Here is a 16,630-nt window from a genome sequence, read left to right on the forward strand (position 1 = left end):
TGTGTGGAAAAGCCGTTTTTCAAAACATATTCACAAGGAAAGGATGCGGGCGGGTGGGAGGCAATGTTGTCTCTGAGCAGCGCTGAAGAACAGGTTTCAGTGATTTTATTTTCCTCTTCCTAAGTTTACTGACACCATATGGTAAAGTCACATCCGATGAGCTGCTCTTATACCGTCTGGTTCTTGGTGAGGTTGGTGCTGATGATTTACACATCTTTCTGTGATTCCATTTAAAGCCTGGAAAGGAAGGTCTCCTTTTAGTTTTTTTTCTTGTTGTTTGTTTGTTTGTTTGTTTTAATCTTTTTATATGCACCCTAAACCATTGCCTCTCGAACTTTTCTACATAGTAGTCACCCCAAGGAACCAGCTATTGTCCTGGCTGTACCTCAGAACAATTAGGTCATTATTCTGGGTACGGGGGTGTACCCAGACTCCAACCTGCACATAGCTGAGGCTGAGTGTGCCTGCGCATCTCGTCCCTGCTTGCTGCATGCATGGCACTGTTTCTGGGGTGGTTAGGACACAGCTCTGGGGAAAGCCTGACACTTTCTGGCAAGTCTCTAAGCTGCAAGATCCCACACTGTACTTGAGAGTACAGAGCCAGAGACGAGGCCTTCGACAGCCATAAGCAGATACCTCGCAGTCTCTCCTTGGTCCTTTGACTGCTTTCTCCAGTTCTGATAAATAGCAAAGCCACCAGGACCTGCGTCTTCCCTTTCTTTTACTATGAGGTGTTTGGAAGCCTCAGAAAGAAGGTCGGTTTTCCTCTGACATTACCTGGTGGTTTTCCTATCCCTGACAAAGTCTGTGCCCTCCAAGGTGGAAGCTGGGGCTTTCTGGCCTGCAGTGGGTGGTATGGGCTGGCCAAACAGTGTTTCTGTGCTTGGTGACTGCCAGGTTGTGGGAACTTTCCCAGGAGGCCCAGGGAACCAAAGTCCCGTGCTTCTCGTGGTGGAGGAGGGATTTTAGTAAACACTGCGTGGGAAGAGGAATGAAATAGACAGAGAATGAGGTTAAGGAATGGGTGTGTGAAATGCCAGGCTGAGTGAGGCCAGGGTGGCTAGGAGCGGCATTCCAACACCCACCTCTCTCCAGCAGCTGGTAGGAGTAGACACTCACCTGCCGGGGCAGCTCTGCCAGAGTCTGGGAAGCCAGGTCCCATCTCCCAAGGTCAGGCAGGCAGTACTGGGCACTGGAGTCTACCTGCCTCCTGGTATAGCTCTGCACGGCCCATCCAGGCTTCCCTCTGGGCCTATAAGGGCGGGGCAGGTGCCACCTATGTCCCTCACACTCGCCTCTTTACAGAGGGTTCGTGCCCTGGTCTGTCTCCTGGAATGGGGAAGTCCATCTCCTCTGCGTTTCTCTGGCCCTCTCATCTCCTAGACAGAAACCAAGACCAAGGTCCCTGCGTTAATGAGCCCAGAAAACCTGAGGACCGGCCAGGGCTGTCTGCTTTAGGCCCTCAACCACTCTGAGGGGGCGGAAACTGTTGATGCGCAGCCAAAGAAGTTGCTAAAAGGAACAGACTAGGAACCAGTGCAGGGGAGCACACCTGTAACCCCGCACTCTGTGGGGCGGAGGCAGAAAGCATTGCACAAGCTTGAGGCCACCCTGGGGTTACAAAACGAAGTCAGAGCCAAACTGGGGCTACAGACAGAGTGAGTTCAAGGCCAGCCTGCAATACAGAAGGAGACACTGACTCAGCAAAAGAAGGAAAGAAAGAAGGAAAGGAGGGAGGGAGGGAGGGAGGGAGGGAGGGAGGGAGGGAGGGAGGGAGGGAGGGAAAGAGGGAGGGAGGGAGGAAGGAAGGAGGAGGGAGGAAAGAAGGAAGAAACTGGCTATGAAGACTTATTCCAACTTGGCCTTCCCAAACTGACTCTCTAGTAAAAAGTCATCCGGAGTTTGTGTCCTTCAGTCTCAAGGGCTCTCATTTTCCTCCTCGTCTCTGTAGGAAGAGTCAGCCCTACACTCTTCCTACAGAGAAAGGGAGAGAGGAAAGAGAGGCCACATTTTCTGTGCCTCGAGAGCCACATCCACACCCCCACCTGTCTCTGAAGTGCCCACCATTGTAAAATCCACCTAGAATTCACTAAGACATACTTGCCTGTGGGGCTTTGCCTTATCTCAGAGGGTTGACCCTCCCACCATCTTTGTTTCTGTTGGTTTTGAGACAGGGTCTACACTGGTTAGCTGCCCTTGTCAACTTGATACAAACTAGAGTCTTCTGGGAAAGGGGAACCCCAGTTAAGGAATTGCCTCCATCAGATGGCCTGTGGGCAAGTCTGTGGGGGCATCTGTTTGATTAGTGGTTGATCTGGGAAGGCCCCGCCCACTCTAGTGACCGCACCCCTGGATTGTATAGGGAATCAGGCTGAACCATCCACGGCGAACAGATCAGTAAGCAGCACTCCTCCATGGTCTCTGCTTCAGTTCCTGTCTGGAGTGCTTGCCTTGACTTCCCCCAGTGAACTGAGACATGGGATATATACACCAAATAAGCCCTTTCTTTCCCAAGTTACTTTTGACCGTAGTAAGTTTGACCATGGTGCCATGTAGCCGTAGCCCAAGCTGGCCTCAAACTCACTTTGTAGCTGAGGCTGACTTTGAGCTTCTGATCCCCTTGCCTCAACCTCCCAAGTGCCGGGATTATGAGCGTGTACCACCCCACTAGATTTATGCCATGCAGTGCTGGTAAGGGAACCCAGGTCTTCATGCAGGGTGAGACCTCTACCAACTGAGCCCCACCAACAGCCTGTCTCTCTTTCGACTGCCTTAGCATCTGTAGAGAACCTCCTCTGTGTAGACCTAATACTTTATTGTTACAAAGAAACAGAGCCAGGGAAACCAGTGACTTGACCAACATCCTCAGGATGAGCTTGGCAAAGCAGTCACCAAGCCAGGCGTTTGGTTGTTGTTCCTGCAGCCCTGGTACACCCTGCCAGTCCCTGGTTCTCAGCTCTACAGTGGCCATGATGCCCGGAGGCCTCTGCAGAGTCTGAGCAAATGGTTAACAAGGACTCCAAGGCCACGACCTGGAAGTAATAACTCCATGTGGTGGAGCTTCATTGTAGATCACAGCTGAACCATGGCCAAGGGGGAATACCCCTTGTGTCTCTAAGTAGAAAAGTCAAAGTTCTAACTGGGTCAGTTGTCCCTACTGTGTGGTTTCCGTTCCCTAAAAAGATTTGGAAAATCGGGAGAATCCTAAAGTTGATGTAGAAAAAATAAATAGGTGAAAATGTTCAAACTGTTTTTTAAACAAAAGTGAAAAGACAGCGGCTGCTCTTTCTGAGGACCAGGGTTTGGTTCCCAGCATTCACATGGCGGCTCACAGGCCATCTGTAACTCCAGTTCCAGGGGATCTGAGGTCCTCTGCTGGCTCTGTGAGCATTGCATGCACATGGTGCACAGGCATGCATGCCAGCAAAACAGCCACACACATTAAAATATGTAAAATACGTAACTCTTTTCCAAAACCGGAAGAAGTGATGTCAGGGGACAATGACAAATCATATTACCAGGCTAGAACCAGAATCTCAATGGAACTGGACAGAACCGGAAAATGAGTCCTGACCGGAGACAAAGGTAGCAGTCTAAATCGGCAAGGAAACGAGGAGCTATCCAATAAATGGTTGGGAGTGATTGGTGGGCCAGTTAGAAAATAATAAAGCACACTTTGAACACTAAAATAAATTACAGATGACCTGCATTTGTATAAACAACCCAGTAGTAGAAACGCAGGTAAATATTTATATAATTTCAGGGAAGGAAGGTCTCTAATTAAAAGGTCAAGGTGTCTTCTGCATCAACAAAATGAAGACTCAAACCACAAATTATTTGTAGTATACATAACAGGATGCAGAATTGTTATTCTTAGTAGCTTAAAGAGAGCTTATTCAATAAACAAGAAAGGGTGTGTCCCTAGAAAAACAGGCAACAGATAGAGCCGGCTAATTAAAGTCAAAAATGGAGAAGCTGAAAATCTTGAGAAAAAAATCTGCATCCGAAGTTACAGAGATGGTGTTGTAAAGATTCCCAAACAGGCTCAGTCGAGAGGTCTGGAGAGATGGCTCTCTGGTTAAGACCACACTTCCTGAGGAACTGAGTTCAGTTCCCAGCACGTATGTCATGAATGTCACAGCTTCCTGTAACTCCAGGGATCTGACATCTCCTCCTGGTCTCCAAGGGCACCCACATACATGTGCAAAGACCCACACACAGATTCGTATGTATACACACATTGATTTATTTATTTTTTAAAAAGACCTTGGCCAGAAGGGTTCTGAAAGGTGACAGCGACGTTGACAGGGGAGTGAGGAAACAACCCATCCTTTGAGGTGGTCACTGCCATGGCCGCAGCTTGACCACAGACCTCGGAAGTCTTAGAAGGGAGGATCCCTTGTCACACTGGTTCTTCTTGCAGGAAAATAACCATCAGTGCACACAAAGATGTATAGCAAAAGCCGGGTGTTTGCTTTAATCGCAGAACTGGGAGGCAAAGGCAGGCAGGTCATTGTGAGTTCCAGGCTGCTTGATCTACACAGGGTGTTCCATGCCAGCTGGAACTACTCAGTAAGACCCTCTCTAAAGTGTGTGTGTGTGTGTGTGTGTGTGTGTGTGTGTGTGTGTGTGTGTACTGTGGAGGGTCCATGGGACCCAAAGAAGCAGGTATGCCAAAGGAGACATCAGTCACCGATCCGGTTTCCTTCTAACATTTGAGTTGAATGGAGCTTACTAGGGTTTGGAACTAAGACACCCCTCACAAGCTGGTACTCTGAGTGCCTGTTCCCCAGGTGGTGGCAGTAATTTGGGAAGCTGTAGAATCTTTGGGAGTTGCCTAGCTGGAGGAAGTAGGTCACTAAGAGTGAGCCTTGGAAGATTTTGGAACAGCCCTGCCTGGTTCTGGAGCACAGGCTGCTTCCTGATCCGCCATGATATGAGCAGACTGTATCACATGCTCCCAGCACCACCATGATGACCAAAACCGTGAGCCCCAGTAGGCTTTCCTCCTTTACAGTTGCTTCGGGCAGGCGTCTCAGCGCAGTGACAGGGAGCATGAGCTGGCAAGGCCGGTCATTTCTGCCAGCTTCCTGCCAGGGGCTCAGTACGCACAGAGTAAAGTGGATGGTTAGCTTCCTCGGTGTTCCCTGTGGCTCTCTGTGAACCAGGGGCTTTTGGGTGACCATGGCTCTTTCTTCTCTGTGCTTTCTTTCTTGAGTGTGCTGCTTTGAACTGAATGTTGCCTTGGAACTTTCGACTTGCTTAAAATGAAAAACAAGGGCGGGAGGCGCAGTGATAAGAGCACAAAGGAGACTTTCTTGGATGCTCTCGGAAGAGCTGAGTGGCTGCGGTCAGGGTCTGATGTGACTGAGTGGCATGTAGACAAGGATCAAAGGAAGCAGGCCACTCTGTCCTCTGTCCCCGCGCCTCCCTTACCTGAAGGCCACCACAGAACAAGCCAGCGCATTCGCTGTGTCACCAGCCAGGCTACAGAGGGTGCACAGGCAGGATTGCCTGGGCACAGAGGGAGGGTACACAGGCAGGATTGGCTGGGCACAGGCTCTAGCCCTTCTCCTCAGGCAGGAAGAGTCTCACAGATAGAACCATGAAGGACAGATTCACTCCCAGGCAAACAAAAACAAGAACTTCCTGACTCAGAAGTCTGGGGGAAGAACTTTAGGACACGTTCAGGTTTTCTCTGTGAGAGCTGTCAGATACTGCCACCTTGACACCTGAGAGCATAGAGGTCCTGGCTTCAAGGTCAAAAGCTGACAGTATGGTGTGGCACGTGGCCTCCTGTGGGAGAGGATGGTGCTGCTGAGAGTGCGTGATTATCTAGTCTCTCTCATCAGTCCATCTGAAGTGTGACCATGCAAAGCCACCAGAAAGGAGCTGCTGAGGAACAAAGATTCCACTCGAAATTTTAGCCCAGCTCTATGGACATGGTATGGGGATATCTTTGAAAATTTGAAATAAATCATTCCAGTGACTTGAAGGTCATGTCCTAGCCTTATGGCTGTGGAGATTTGGTGAGAAGAATTCGAAAACCATACCTTCTTGTGAGGTTCTTTTGGTTACAGCAATCACAGTATGCCACCTTGAACCAACACAGGCTCACTGGAAGTCTGTGGGGAGCCACATAGTCAAAAAGCTGAGGAGCTGTGCTTGGAAATGAGTGATAATCCAGGAGGTTCCTGGAGCCAAGATCGGGGATTACAGATTCCATTCTAGAACACAGTGCTCGACATGCCAGCCTGCCAAGCACAGCGTCACCTGCTGCATGTCTTTCTTCTCAAGATCTGCGGTACAGGAGAGAGGGCATGTGGCTACATGTAACCAATGTAAACCTGTAGAGCAGAAGCGATTCACTAAAGGGAAATCCGGTGCTGTTAGGAAACCGGGGGGGGCTTTCTGCTGGGAAGCCCCAGACAGACAAATGTTGATGGACAGAGACATGGATGTCTGATCTATGATGAAGACATAGGTGTCGGATCTATGACAGAGAGATGGGTGTCGGATCTATGACGGAGGCATGGATGTCTGATCAATGATGGAGACATGGATGTCTGATCCGTGACAGAGGCATGGATGTCTGATCTGTGACGGAGACATGGGTGTCGGATCTATAAGGGAGAGATGGATGTGTGATCTGTGATGGAGGCATGGATGTAGGATCTGTGACAGAGACATGGGTGTCGGATCTGTGACGGAGACATGGGTGTCTGATCTGTGACGGAGACATGGATGTCTGATCTATGAGTTTAAAAATCAAGGGCTGAAGAGACGGCTGTGTGGATAAAGGGCTTGCTGTGCACACCTGAGATTCCCAGCACCCACACTAAAAATAATAATAATAATTTTTTTTAAAAAATAGCAGTGTATAGGAGTCAAGGTCTTTAATCCCAGTGTTTGGGGAGTGGGGAGGAAAGGCAGGAAGATCGCTGGAATTCATTGTCCAGCCAGCCAAGCTGGATCGGTGCTTCAGTGAGAGACCCTGTCTCAAAACGTTAGGTGGATTATGATAGAGGAAGACAGCAACATCAGTCGGTGCGTGCACACATGTACACACACACACACACGTGCACATGTGTATACACACACACACGGAAGGAGAGTAAATTCATTTTTTAGAGCACGTGAGATAAAGTTAGTGCAAGGCTGGGAAAAGGCTGCCACCTCTGCGTATACTTTTGCTTTCATATGTTGTGTCGAGACAAAGGGTAAAGACGTAGAAGTCTGTGCACAGGTTACGGTGAGAAACCACCCAAAGTCAGAAGAGAATTTCTCATCAGGAGCCCAGACGAGCTTCGCCACGATGTCCTAGGGGAACTTCCAAGAACTTTCCGTCTTTGCTGGTGATCTTTAAGAAGTAGCCAGAAGAAATGATTGCTCAGCGAGATGGGAAAGACAAATCTGTTTCTGAGTTTAAATCCATAAAAGATGCCCCAAGATTCTTTAACGTATAGATAAGAAAACTTGATATTCCCAAGTGAATCCAAGACTTGTCGTGGCTTTGGTTCCTTGACTTTGGGTGGAAAATTTCTTCACTGAAATATGCAGCCTTTGTCTGAGACCCAGCATGTCTGGGAAACAATTAAGAAGCTACAAGTCCCTGCTGTGGCTGGGACCTCCCAACATTTTATTCCTTAAGAGCAAAGTTCTGGAGTTAGAGAGATGGCTCAGTAGGTAAAGTGATCAGTGTACAAACATGAGGACCTGAGTTCAAAGCCTTTGCAGCCATGTCAAAGCCAGACTTAGTGAAGCATGACTGTAACCAGGGCTGCGTGAAGGACGGCCATGGGAGGGTACTGGGGCTGACTGACCAGTAGTCCATCCAAAACGGTGGGCTCCTGAGTAACAATACTCAAGGTTGTCCCCTGGCCTCACACACAAATGGACACATGTGTACATGAACCCACACACACCCCACACATGCACACTCACACACAAGACACAAGTGTCATTAGAGATGGAATCACATAGGTGGCATGTCCTTCAGAGCTTGTACTATTTTTAAGATTTTGTGTGTGTGTGCGTGTGTGTGTGTGCGTGTGCATGTGCATGAGTGTGCCACATGAGTGCAGGTGCCCTGGAGGCCAGAAGAGGGCATCAGACTCCCTGGAGCTGGAATTACATGTGTGAGCTGTTGATTATGCCTGCTGCAAGAACACTAAGTCCTCTTAACGACAGAGCCATGTATCTGGTCCCATGGCCAAACGTCTCTCATCTGAACATGTTCTGACTCCACTAAGCAATTATAGACACTCTACATCCATGGATTGTGTACCACAGATTCAGCCAACCTCCACTTAAAGACACTTGAAAGAAAATTGTACGTGTGCTACACTCATAAGACTTCCTGTCACTACCCCCTAACGGATGTGGTACAGCAGCAACCCCATCGTGCCTCATTTTCACCGCACTGGGCACTGTGCGTGGTCTGGGAGCAATCCAAGCATACAAGAGGACGTTTGGGGGTTATAGCCAATGCCGCAGACCTCATAAGGGACTTGAGCATCACACTCATGGGTCCTGCCGTTTTTAAGATTCCTGAGACTGAAGGAGGAGACAGCACCATTCTCCAGCTTTCCCTGTCAGTGACAGAGCCTGAGGGAGTCCCATGGTTTTGTTGTTGTTGCTGCTGTTGTTCAAATTCAAACCCAGACTCCTACAGCCCAGTTTCTCTAGCCCTACAGACAGCCTGTGATTAAAACAGTAAAAATAAAGCCAGGCTTTGTGCCCCAGTCCCATGAAGTTTGAAGCTTCGGTGTTGTTTCAGAGTCTTAAAGTAATCATCTTGTGAAATATAAAAAAAAAAAAAACTACAAAAGAAGAAAATTACCCATAATCCCCTCGCAACATCTCGACCCTTCCCCTTGGAATGTGATCTTGACAGAAGGTCTTTCGTCTCAGGCAGCTCCTTGACGCCAGTGGCACACTCGAACGGAACTTACTCTGTATCCCTGGCTAGCCTCAAACTCATGGCCCACCCCGCCTCAGCCTCCTGCATGCTGCTGGGGTATGCTCACATCACCATGACTGATCGTACTCCTATAGTCCTTATTGTCATTATTATGATTACAGTTTATTTATATTATGCCCACGTCTGGGTGTGCATATACACGTGCTGTGGGACATTGGGGAAGGTCGGAGGCCATCTTATCTCCTCCCACTATGTGGATCTGTGGATTGAACTCAGACCGTCAGTTTTGGTAACAAGTCCCTTTCCTCACCAAACATCTCCGCAGCTCCTACTCCGGGGATTTTAAAGGCTTCCGAGCTTGGTCTCCAGCCCACCTCTTAGTACCCCAGTCCCCTCACTCAAAATTAGGCGCATCATCTGCCCACGGAGACTTTGTGTTCAGATTGCGTAAGTAAGACACCTGTGGGAGGGTCCGAGGATAGGAGGTGTGGCTCGGCAGTAGAACGTTAGTCTCAGATGTGCAAGGCCTTGGGTACCATCCCCAAAAATTCTGAGGACACAAAATGTTTTAGAAAAACCGCCATCTCCGCAGTATTTATAACCCTAGATGCAGAGGGTTTGAAGGGATTAGGGTTCAAAGACTTAGCAGGAGGGAGCATTTTCCCCCTGGGGCTGAGTGAGGGTTTCCTGCCAGCCACTCTACCTAACAATTTTGGTATTTATAAAGAGAATAGAGACTCACAGAGCTGGCAAAGGCAGGTAGCCCTGGGCTCTATTGGGACTCTTCCTTCCACAAAGCTGGGGCAGAATTCCCCGGCTGGCAGGGCTCACCTGCATCCAAGAGCCCCTCATATCCTGATTCGGAGCACTCAGTACAGGTATACCCTTGTTGGCTGCATGAATGGAAATCAGAGGTGAAGTGTTTTCAGAACGCTGACTGACACCCAAGAACATGAAACTAGAATAAGGGGCTTTCTGCTTTAAAGACGTGAAAGAAGCCGTCCTTCTGTGTGAAATCAAATGTTCAAAATGCTGAGGTGGAGGACATTTGGCATCTGTCTTCAAAGCAAAACCATGACCCGATTTTTTTTCCTTTAAAATTACCAAGGCTTTGGTATAGACAAAAAGAAAGACCTGTAGGCTCAGTAACAGTAACAGCTGTGGGAAGGGAGCCATCTGTCCTCTGTCGTCCTTAGTCCATGATCTAGAACGCAGGTTAGAATAGGACTGGCTTTCCCTTCTCCAAGGGATGTAGTGTCCCCAGCAACACCGGGTATACAGTTAGGCGGTCAGCTGAAATCTGCATATTGTGACTTTGGTGGGACACACGGAGGCAGGTTCCGTCCTACACTTCATGTTAGCTCACTGACATTTTATTTTAGGCTTCTAAATTTTCTTTGCAAATTAAAGCCATTTGCTTTGGGAATCTCAGCCCCTTTATCCTAAAACCCTCCCGGAACATCTTGGTAATCCCAGGTTCGTTTATTCTCTGAACGAGTCGTCTGTGTGTGAAGGTGCCCACTAAGGACTTCTTGCCTCTCTTCACACATAGCCACACCCTGAAGTGACAGTCAGGTGTCAGAGGAAGGAGCCAGAGTGACCACCCCTAAATTCAAGTCTCAGCTCTGCCCTTTGCTGAGTGAGCAGCCTTGAACCACTGTCACCACCCCCTGTCTAATTTCCCTCATGTTGAGTGTGGTGCCTGTAGTTAGACAGTCCACCAGCGGCTACTGTTAGTGACATTAGCTGTCACCATCATAGCTCAGCCTCAGAAAACCCAACTGGACTAAAACTGTAAACTTGGGTCCCTCGGCGACAACAGGGTCCTGGCATGTCTGTACTCCAGCTTCCTTCTTAAGATGGAAAGACGCTTCAACGTGATGCCACCTCTGCCTCTGACTTAAAGTAAGGACAGCAGGAGAGCCCCTCCCTCCCAGGTGTGGTATAGCCAGTGACACCCTAAAGCTGACAACGGACCAAAGTAGCCAGTGTCTTTGTAGGACGGTAGAAGATGGCACTTATCTTTGAACTTGGTTCATTCATATAGCTTGGTTTTCCTGGAGCTAGAAATGAGCAAATGTAATCAAATTGGACCATTTGTTCCTGCATTGTCCCCCAGGGTCTTACTTTAAGCTGTAGAAACTATTCTGGTTTCACCCATGCCTGCCCTGAACCAGAAGCTCCCGGTCTCTTGGGCATGAATGCCATGCTGCACAGAGGTCCAGTGGTCATGGCTGGGGCCCTCAGCACACCCCAGGTACTCCTCAGTGAACGGTCACTCATGAATCTAGAAATCTCTGCGCACCTGCGTATGGCTCTGGCCGCTGCTCCTTTGAGGGAATGAGAAACCACCATCTTCAGTTCACCTCTTGCGAATGGCGGGATTTTCTCGTTTCCTAAAGGCATCTCTTCTGCTCAGAGCCGCGTCTGTTGGTACTGCCCTTCCCTGCTGCTCACGGGGACTTGTCGGTTCTGATCATGGGCCTCTCGGCACTTGCCTTCCCAGACTTGGGCAGCATCCTGACTTCCTAAGCCTTTCATTTGCTCCTAGTCAGAGAAAAACAACCCGAGTGTCTAGTTCTAGCACCGTCTAGCTGTCTGGAAGTTTATCTGATCTGAATGCTGGTTTCTGTGTCTGAAAGCCTCTAGCCACAGGCTGTACAGCGGTGTGAAGTTTGGCAAAATAATGAAGAGCCCCTTCTCTTAAATGAGAGTCTAGGAGGGCGCCCTTCAGGATCCTAAAGGCGGGGAACTGACTGAGCCAAGCAGGGAGTCAGCCAGTACAGGAAAGACTGCTGAAGGATCTAGAACATCTGTGTCCTGGGCTCAGTCATAGGAAGTACGTTTACCTTTACATGTATTTATTTATTACATGGGTGTGTAGGGGGAGCATGTACCGCAGCACACGTATGGAGGTCAGAGGGCTCCCCTCCCCTCATGTGGGTCCTGGGGATCCAACTCAGTTCTCTGGGTTTGGCAACAAGCCCCTTTACCAGCTGAGCCCTCTCACTGGCCCGTTTTCTCGTTCAAGTAAAGGAGTCTGTCAGCGAGCATTCTGAGAACCCGGGACTCCACCTTACCAGCTGACAGAGCCTGAGAATGAGACATTGCTAACTTCAGCAACAGAAGAGACGTGATTGCTTTTTTTTTTTTATCCTCAAATGACTCTTAGCTTTAGCTCCCTTGAGGCCTGCCTGCCATCTTGCAGGAGTGGCCCTTGCTGGCTGTCTTCCTGGAAGGGGTGCTCCTCTGTCTGGTGAGAGTCAGTGGTATGACCACACAGTGCGGATGGCATCCTTCCTCTTCAGAATTATTTGTAGAGTTCCACTGAGCTGGGCATGGTGACTCATGGCCTATAACCCAGAACTCAAAGGACTGAGGCAGGAGGATTGTCGTGAGGTTGAAGTCTGCCTAGGCTAGAATGAGAGCCTGTCTCAAAAACAAAGGCTTGCTCTCCCCCACCCCAAGTGCTCTGCTCACCAATGGGGACACGTAGGCTGTAGCCTGTGACCTGGGCCGTTCACCCTCAACCCCAGTGTGGCATTTCTTCACTCTGGAGAAGACCTGTTCCTTTACTTGTGGCACATCTGTCCTGAGCAAGGAGTCCCAGCCCTGTAGCCAGGCCTGCTGCCCTGAAGCCACCCTCTCTGGCCATGAGGCCTCCAGCCTGGCCACAAGGTGAAATACTCGTCTAGCCCTGCAGGGGGCACCCTTCTGGAGTCTGCGTTTCCCTGGCTATGCGGGGGGCTTCTGGGGACTCTCATATTCATTAATTTAGCTTTCCTCCCGGACATCCGAAGCAGTAGTCACCCTGCTATTGTTGCCTCTGACTGCTAGCCTCAGCAGATGATCCTGAAGATGTCACGTCCAAACTGTCGGAGAGTTGCTTGGCCTCCTGGAGGAAGTGATGAAAGAGCCCTGAGTGATGTCAGCTTTATAGCAGGCAAACACCACATCTGGGGAAAGTGAAGCACCACAGCCTCGCAGGCCCCTAACTAGCTAGACACACAGGCCAATTAGGGCTGCTCCTCGGGACCACTCAGGGGTGTGGCTGCAGCAACCGTGGTGCTCCCCCACTCCAGCTCCCAAAGACACTGCAGATGGTGTCTGCCCAGACTTCTGAACCCCCAGTGGGTTGAAGCAGGGATTTCCTCATCCCCTGATGACTATTCCAGACTCTTTCTGTGAGCTGGGCCGGGCTCTAGGCCCTATTAGTGAGTCTGTGGTCTCTCTTTCCCGGCTTCCCCAGAGGACAGTGATGTCTGCAAGATGAGCGTCGGGTCTCCAGGATGTAGGGGCCTCTCGTCAACTTCACGACAACAGGAACTGAGCAGTTTTGAAACTCCAGCTCCTAGCAAGTGCAGGTGCTGAGCTGCTCCCCAACCAGAACATTTGCTTTTGCTATCAACACCAGAGCTAATCAGACTTGGTGCCTGGCCGAGATGGCCCAGGGCAGGGAACTGGGCCAGCCCGCCCTGCCCTTTGTGTGCACTAAGACAGCCCTCCTTTGGATGCTGCCCAGTAGCCGTCACCCCACCTTTTCTACCTGAGCGTGTTTTTAAGCTTTTCTTCATCTCTTGATATTGTATTGAGTTTTTAGACAGAGAAGAGAGAGGAGGGGACAAGGGGAAGAGTGACAGGTGTGATGGTACACACCTAATCCTAGCCCTCAACTAATGTAGGAAGATTAACGTAAGTTTGGGGCCAGCCTGAGCTATGTAACCCCAGAAAGAGAAAGAGCTGGAGATGTGACTCAGTGGTTAAGATGTAGTGATGCCCTTTCGGAGAACTCAAGCTCAGTTGCTAGTACTGGCATTCACTTACACACACAGACACAGACATGCACGCACACACACACACTCACACACACAGACACACACACAGCAGACACACACACACTCACACACACAGACACACACAGCAGACACACACACACTCACACACAGCAGACACACATACACAGACACACACAAGCACACACACACACAGCAGACACACACAGACACACACACAGGCACACGCACACAGACACACACACACACACAGCAGACACACAGACACACACACACCGACACAGACATGCACGCACACACACACACAGCAGACACACACACAGGCACACAGACATACACACAGCAGACACAGACACACACACAGGCACACACTCACACACACAGCAGACACACACACACACACACACACACACACCTTTTCATTTAAAAGAACAAAAGGAGAAATAAAAAGCTGAGAGACCAAACCTTGGGGGAAGATATTGGGAACTTGGGGTCTCCTCATAAACTTACTTAGATAAACTAGAGGCAAGGCCCCCCACACACACCCGACGTGGAGATGGTACCCTGGCGAGCCCATCTTTGGTCTTTGCCCTTGACACGAACGAGCCCTCCCGAGCCTTCCCACCTTGGACATCAGTAGGAATGCGCTTGCCTGTGAATCTGAGCGCACGCTGAGGTGTCCTGGTGGCCACAAACACTTCTGCGGGTCCCAGACAAGGACGGTTTCCTGGTCACCATGGGCTTCACACTTGACTTTAGAACGGGGATGTAAGCCCACAGCGTGTCACTGCGTGGTGTGTGTTTTTATGACTCCCGATGGGTTGAGGATTAAGGATGCGAGTATGTTCGTCTCTGAGGTGGCTTTTATTGTATATTGGTGGTTTCAGTGGACTACTTTAATAATCCAGAAATCTGTGAAGTTTCTAGTAAAGTTTCAAGAGCAAATGTATCACTGTAATTAAGACAAAAAATGTTTTTAAATAAACTGCTGTTTAGTTGTAACATGAGCTTCATCCTTTCTGAGACCTTTGCCCTGAAGAGGACAGAGGGCATCAGAAAGAATTGGAAGCATGCATTCTAAGGAGCAGGGCAGGTAGGCGGCTGTATGAAGGACCAGAGTGGGCTGGGAATGAAGCCAAACTGTAGAGTGCCGGCCTGGTTTCGTCTCCAGCATAACATAAGCCAGGTGTGGTGTCACACTCCTATAATCCCAGCACTTGGGAAGTGGAGGCAGGAAGAGTTCAAAGACAGCCCGCTTACACAGTGAGTTCAAGGCCAGCCTGGGCTACATGAGGCTCAAAACACAAAGAACCAAAAGTGTACACTCTGCTTATAGCGGGCTTCTTGTTCTCACCCTGTGCTCGGAGGACTGAGAGCGGGTGTCAGCCACCCTCACAGCGCCTGCTACTGGAGTTTCTTTATGGTGTGGACTCCATGAGATGCCGGGGGAAGGGACACTGGCAGGCGCCTCCGCAGAGATCTCTGGGACATTGTTGAGGAGGTTATCTGCCATTGTTCACTATGTCTTCTTCAATAGCTCTCTGGACACAGAAGCGGGAAAGTTGAGCCCAGCCTGCCTATGTGTCTGTATATTTATGTCCGATGAGCATCCTTGTTCATTCTGCCACGAGGCATAGAGCGCTGCCCCGACACCAGTGATGGAATCACAGTCCTCACCGCAACGCCTTTTTGTGTGGGTACCAGAGCTGAAACTCGGGTACCCATGTTATACAGCAAGCACTTTACCCACTGAGCTGTGTTTTGATTTTTAAGACAATGGGATCCAACTGGCCTCAAACTCAGTTATGGATTAGGTTGGCCTTGAACCCCTGACCCTTCTTCCTCTACCTTCTGAGTTTTGGGGTTACAGCTGTGTGCTGCCACACCCAACTACCAACAAATTATCATTAGGGCTAGTATTTAAAACAAAAAAAGAACTTCTTTGCAAAAATGACTCTAACTAGCTATCTTTGAATTATACCAAAGCCTTTGGAGAAATTCTTTTATAACATTAGAATAATAATCAGGCTTCTTGATGAAGACTCTGGGCCCTGGCTGGGCATTAGACAGTTGAGAGTTCTGCAGGGGGTGTTGGGTGGGGACAGAAGACCCTCCCGGGTATGGGCCGTGCCAGGTCTGACCTCTGTCTCTTCGCCCCAGCAGACTCCCCCGTGGCGGCTGCAGTGGTGTCTCACTTCAACGACTGCCCAGATTCCCACACTCAGTTCTGCTTCCATGGAACCTGCAGGTTTCTGGTGCAGGAGGAGAAGCCAGCGTGTGTGTAAGTATCCCCTAGTCTCCAGAGGGCGGTCAGGCACCCAGTGAATAGAGCGTTTACTTCTATGAAGCTGGCCAGGCATCTGAGACCCAGAGGAAGGAAGCTGAAGGGTGAGAGCTGCTAGCCCAGGGTAGAGGAGGAGCCCCAGAGGCCAGAGCTGGGATCTGTTTTTAACAGAATCTCTGACTGGAGTTCCTGAGGGAAGGCACTGACCTGGGTACCTGCACGTCTGTAATGAAGTTCCCATTCAGCCGACACTTTGTATTCAGCCTGGGAAGTAGCTGGAAGGGATGCAAAGGGTCAGTCAGCATGCACACCTGGGTGGCTCCCATTTCCCTGGAGCCTCACAAAGTATGGCCAGTGCCATGCAGGTGCTGAGCCTTCTCAACACACAAGGACTGGGGAGATGGTTCAGAGGGTAAGGCACTGCCACTTAAGCCTGATGAGTTCAGATCCCCAGAACACACATAAAAGCCAGATGCAGTAGGGTGCATGTCTGACAAGGACACACACACACACACAGCACTGGTGACTGCCATGGACAGTGGAATCAGAGAGAACAGCCATGGAAGAAAGCCACTTAGCAGATGTGGGGCTGACCAGGACAAGCAGCAAGGTGTCCAGACCCAGGGTTCC

General features: G+C 49.8%; 1 protein-coding gene across 1 annotated transcript in view; it reads left to right on the forward strand.

Moving 5' to 3' along the window:
- Tgfa (transforming growth factor alpha) overlaps positions 1 to 16,630 on the forward strand; it is an 85,250-nt gene that overhangs the window by 58,122 nt on the left and 10,498 nt on the right. The window contains exon 3 of the mRNA XM_050165345.1: positions 15,880 to 15,997. Within this exon, the coding sequence (XP_050021302.1) occupies positions 15,880 to 15,997 (118 nt within the window). The remainder of the gene's footprint in view (positions 1 to 15,879; positions 15,998 to 16,630) is intronic.

Source organism: Alexandromys fortis, unplaced genomic scaffold (assembly GCF_014885135.2).
Source record: "Alexandromys fortis isolate MF-2015 unplaced genomic scaffold, M_Fortis_MF-2015_v1.1 scaffold_158, whole genome shotgun sequence".
In the NCBI taxonomy this organism is placed as follows: Eukaryota; Metazoa; Chordata; class Mammalia; order Rodentia; family Cricetidae; genus Alexandromys; species Alexandromys fortis.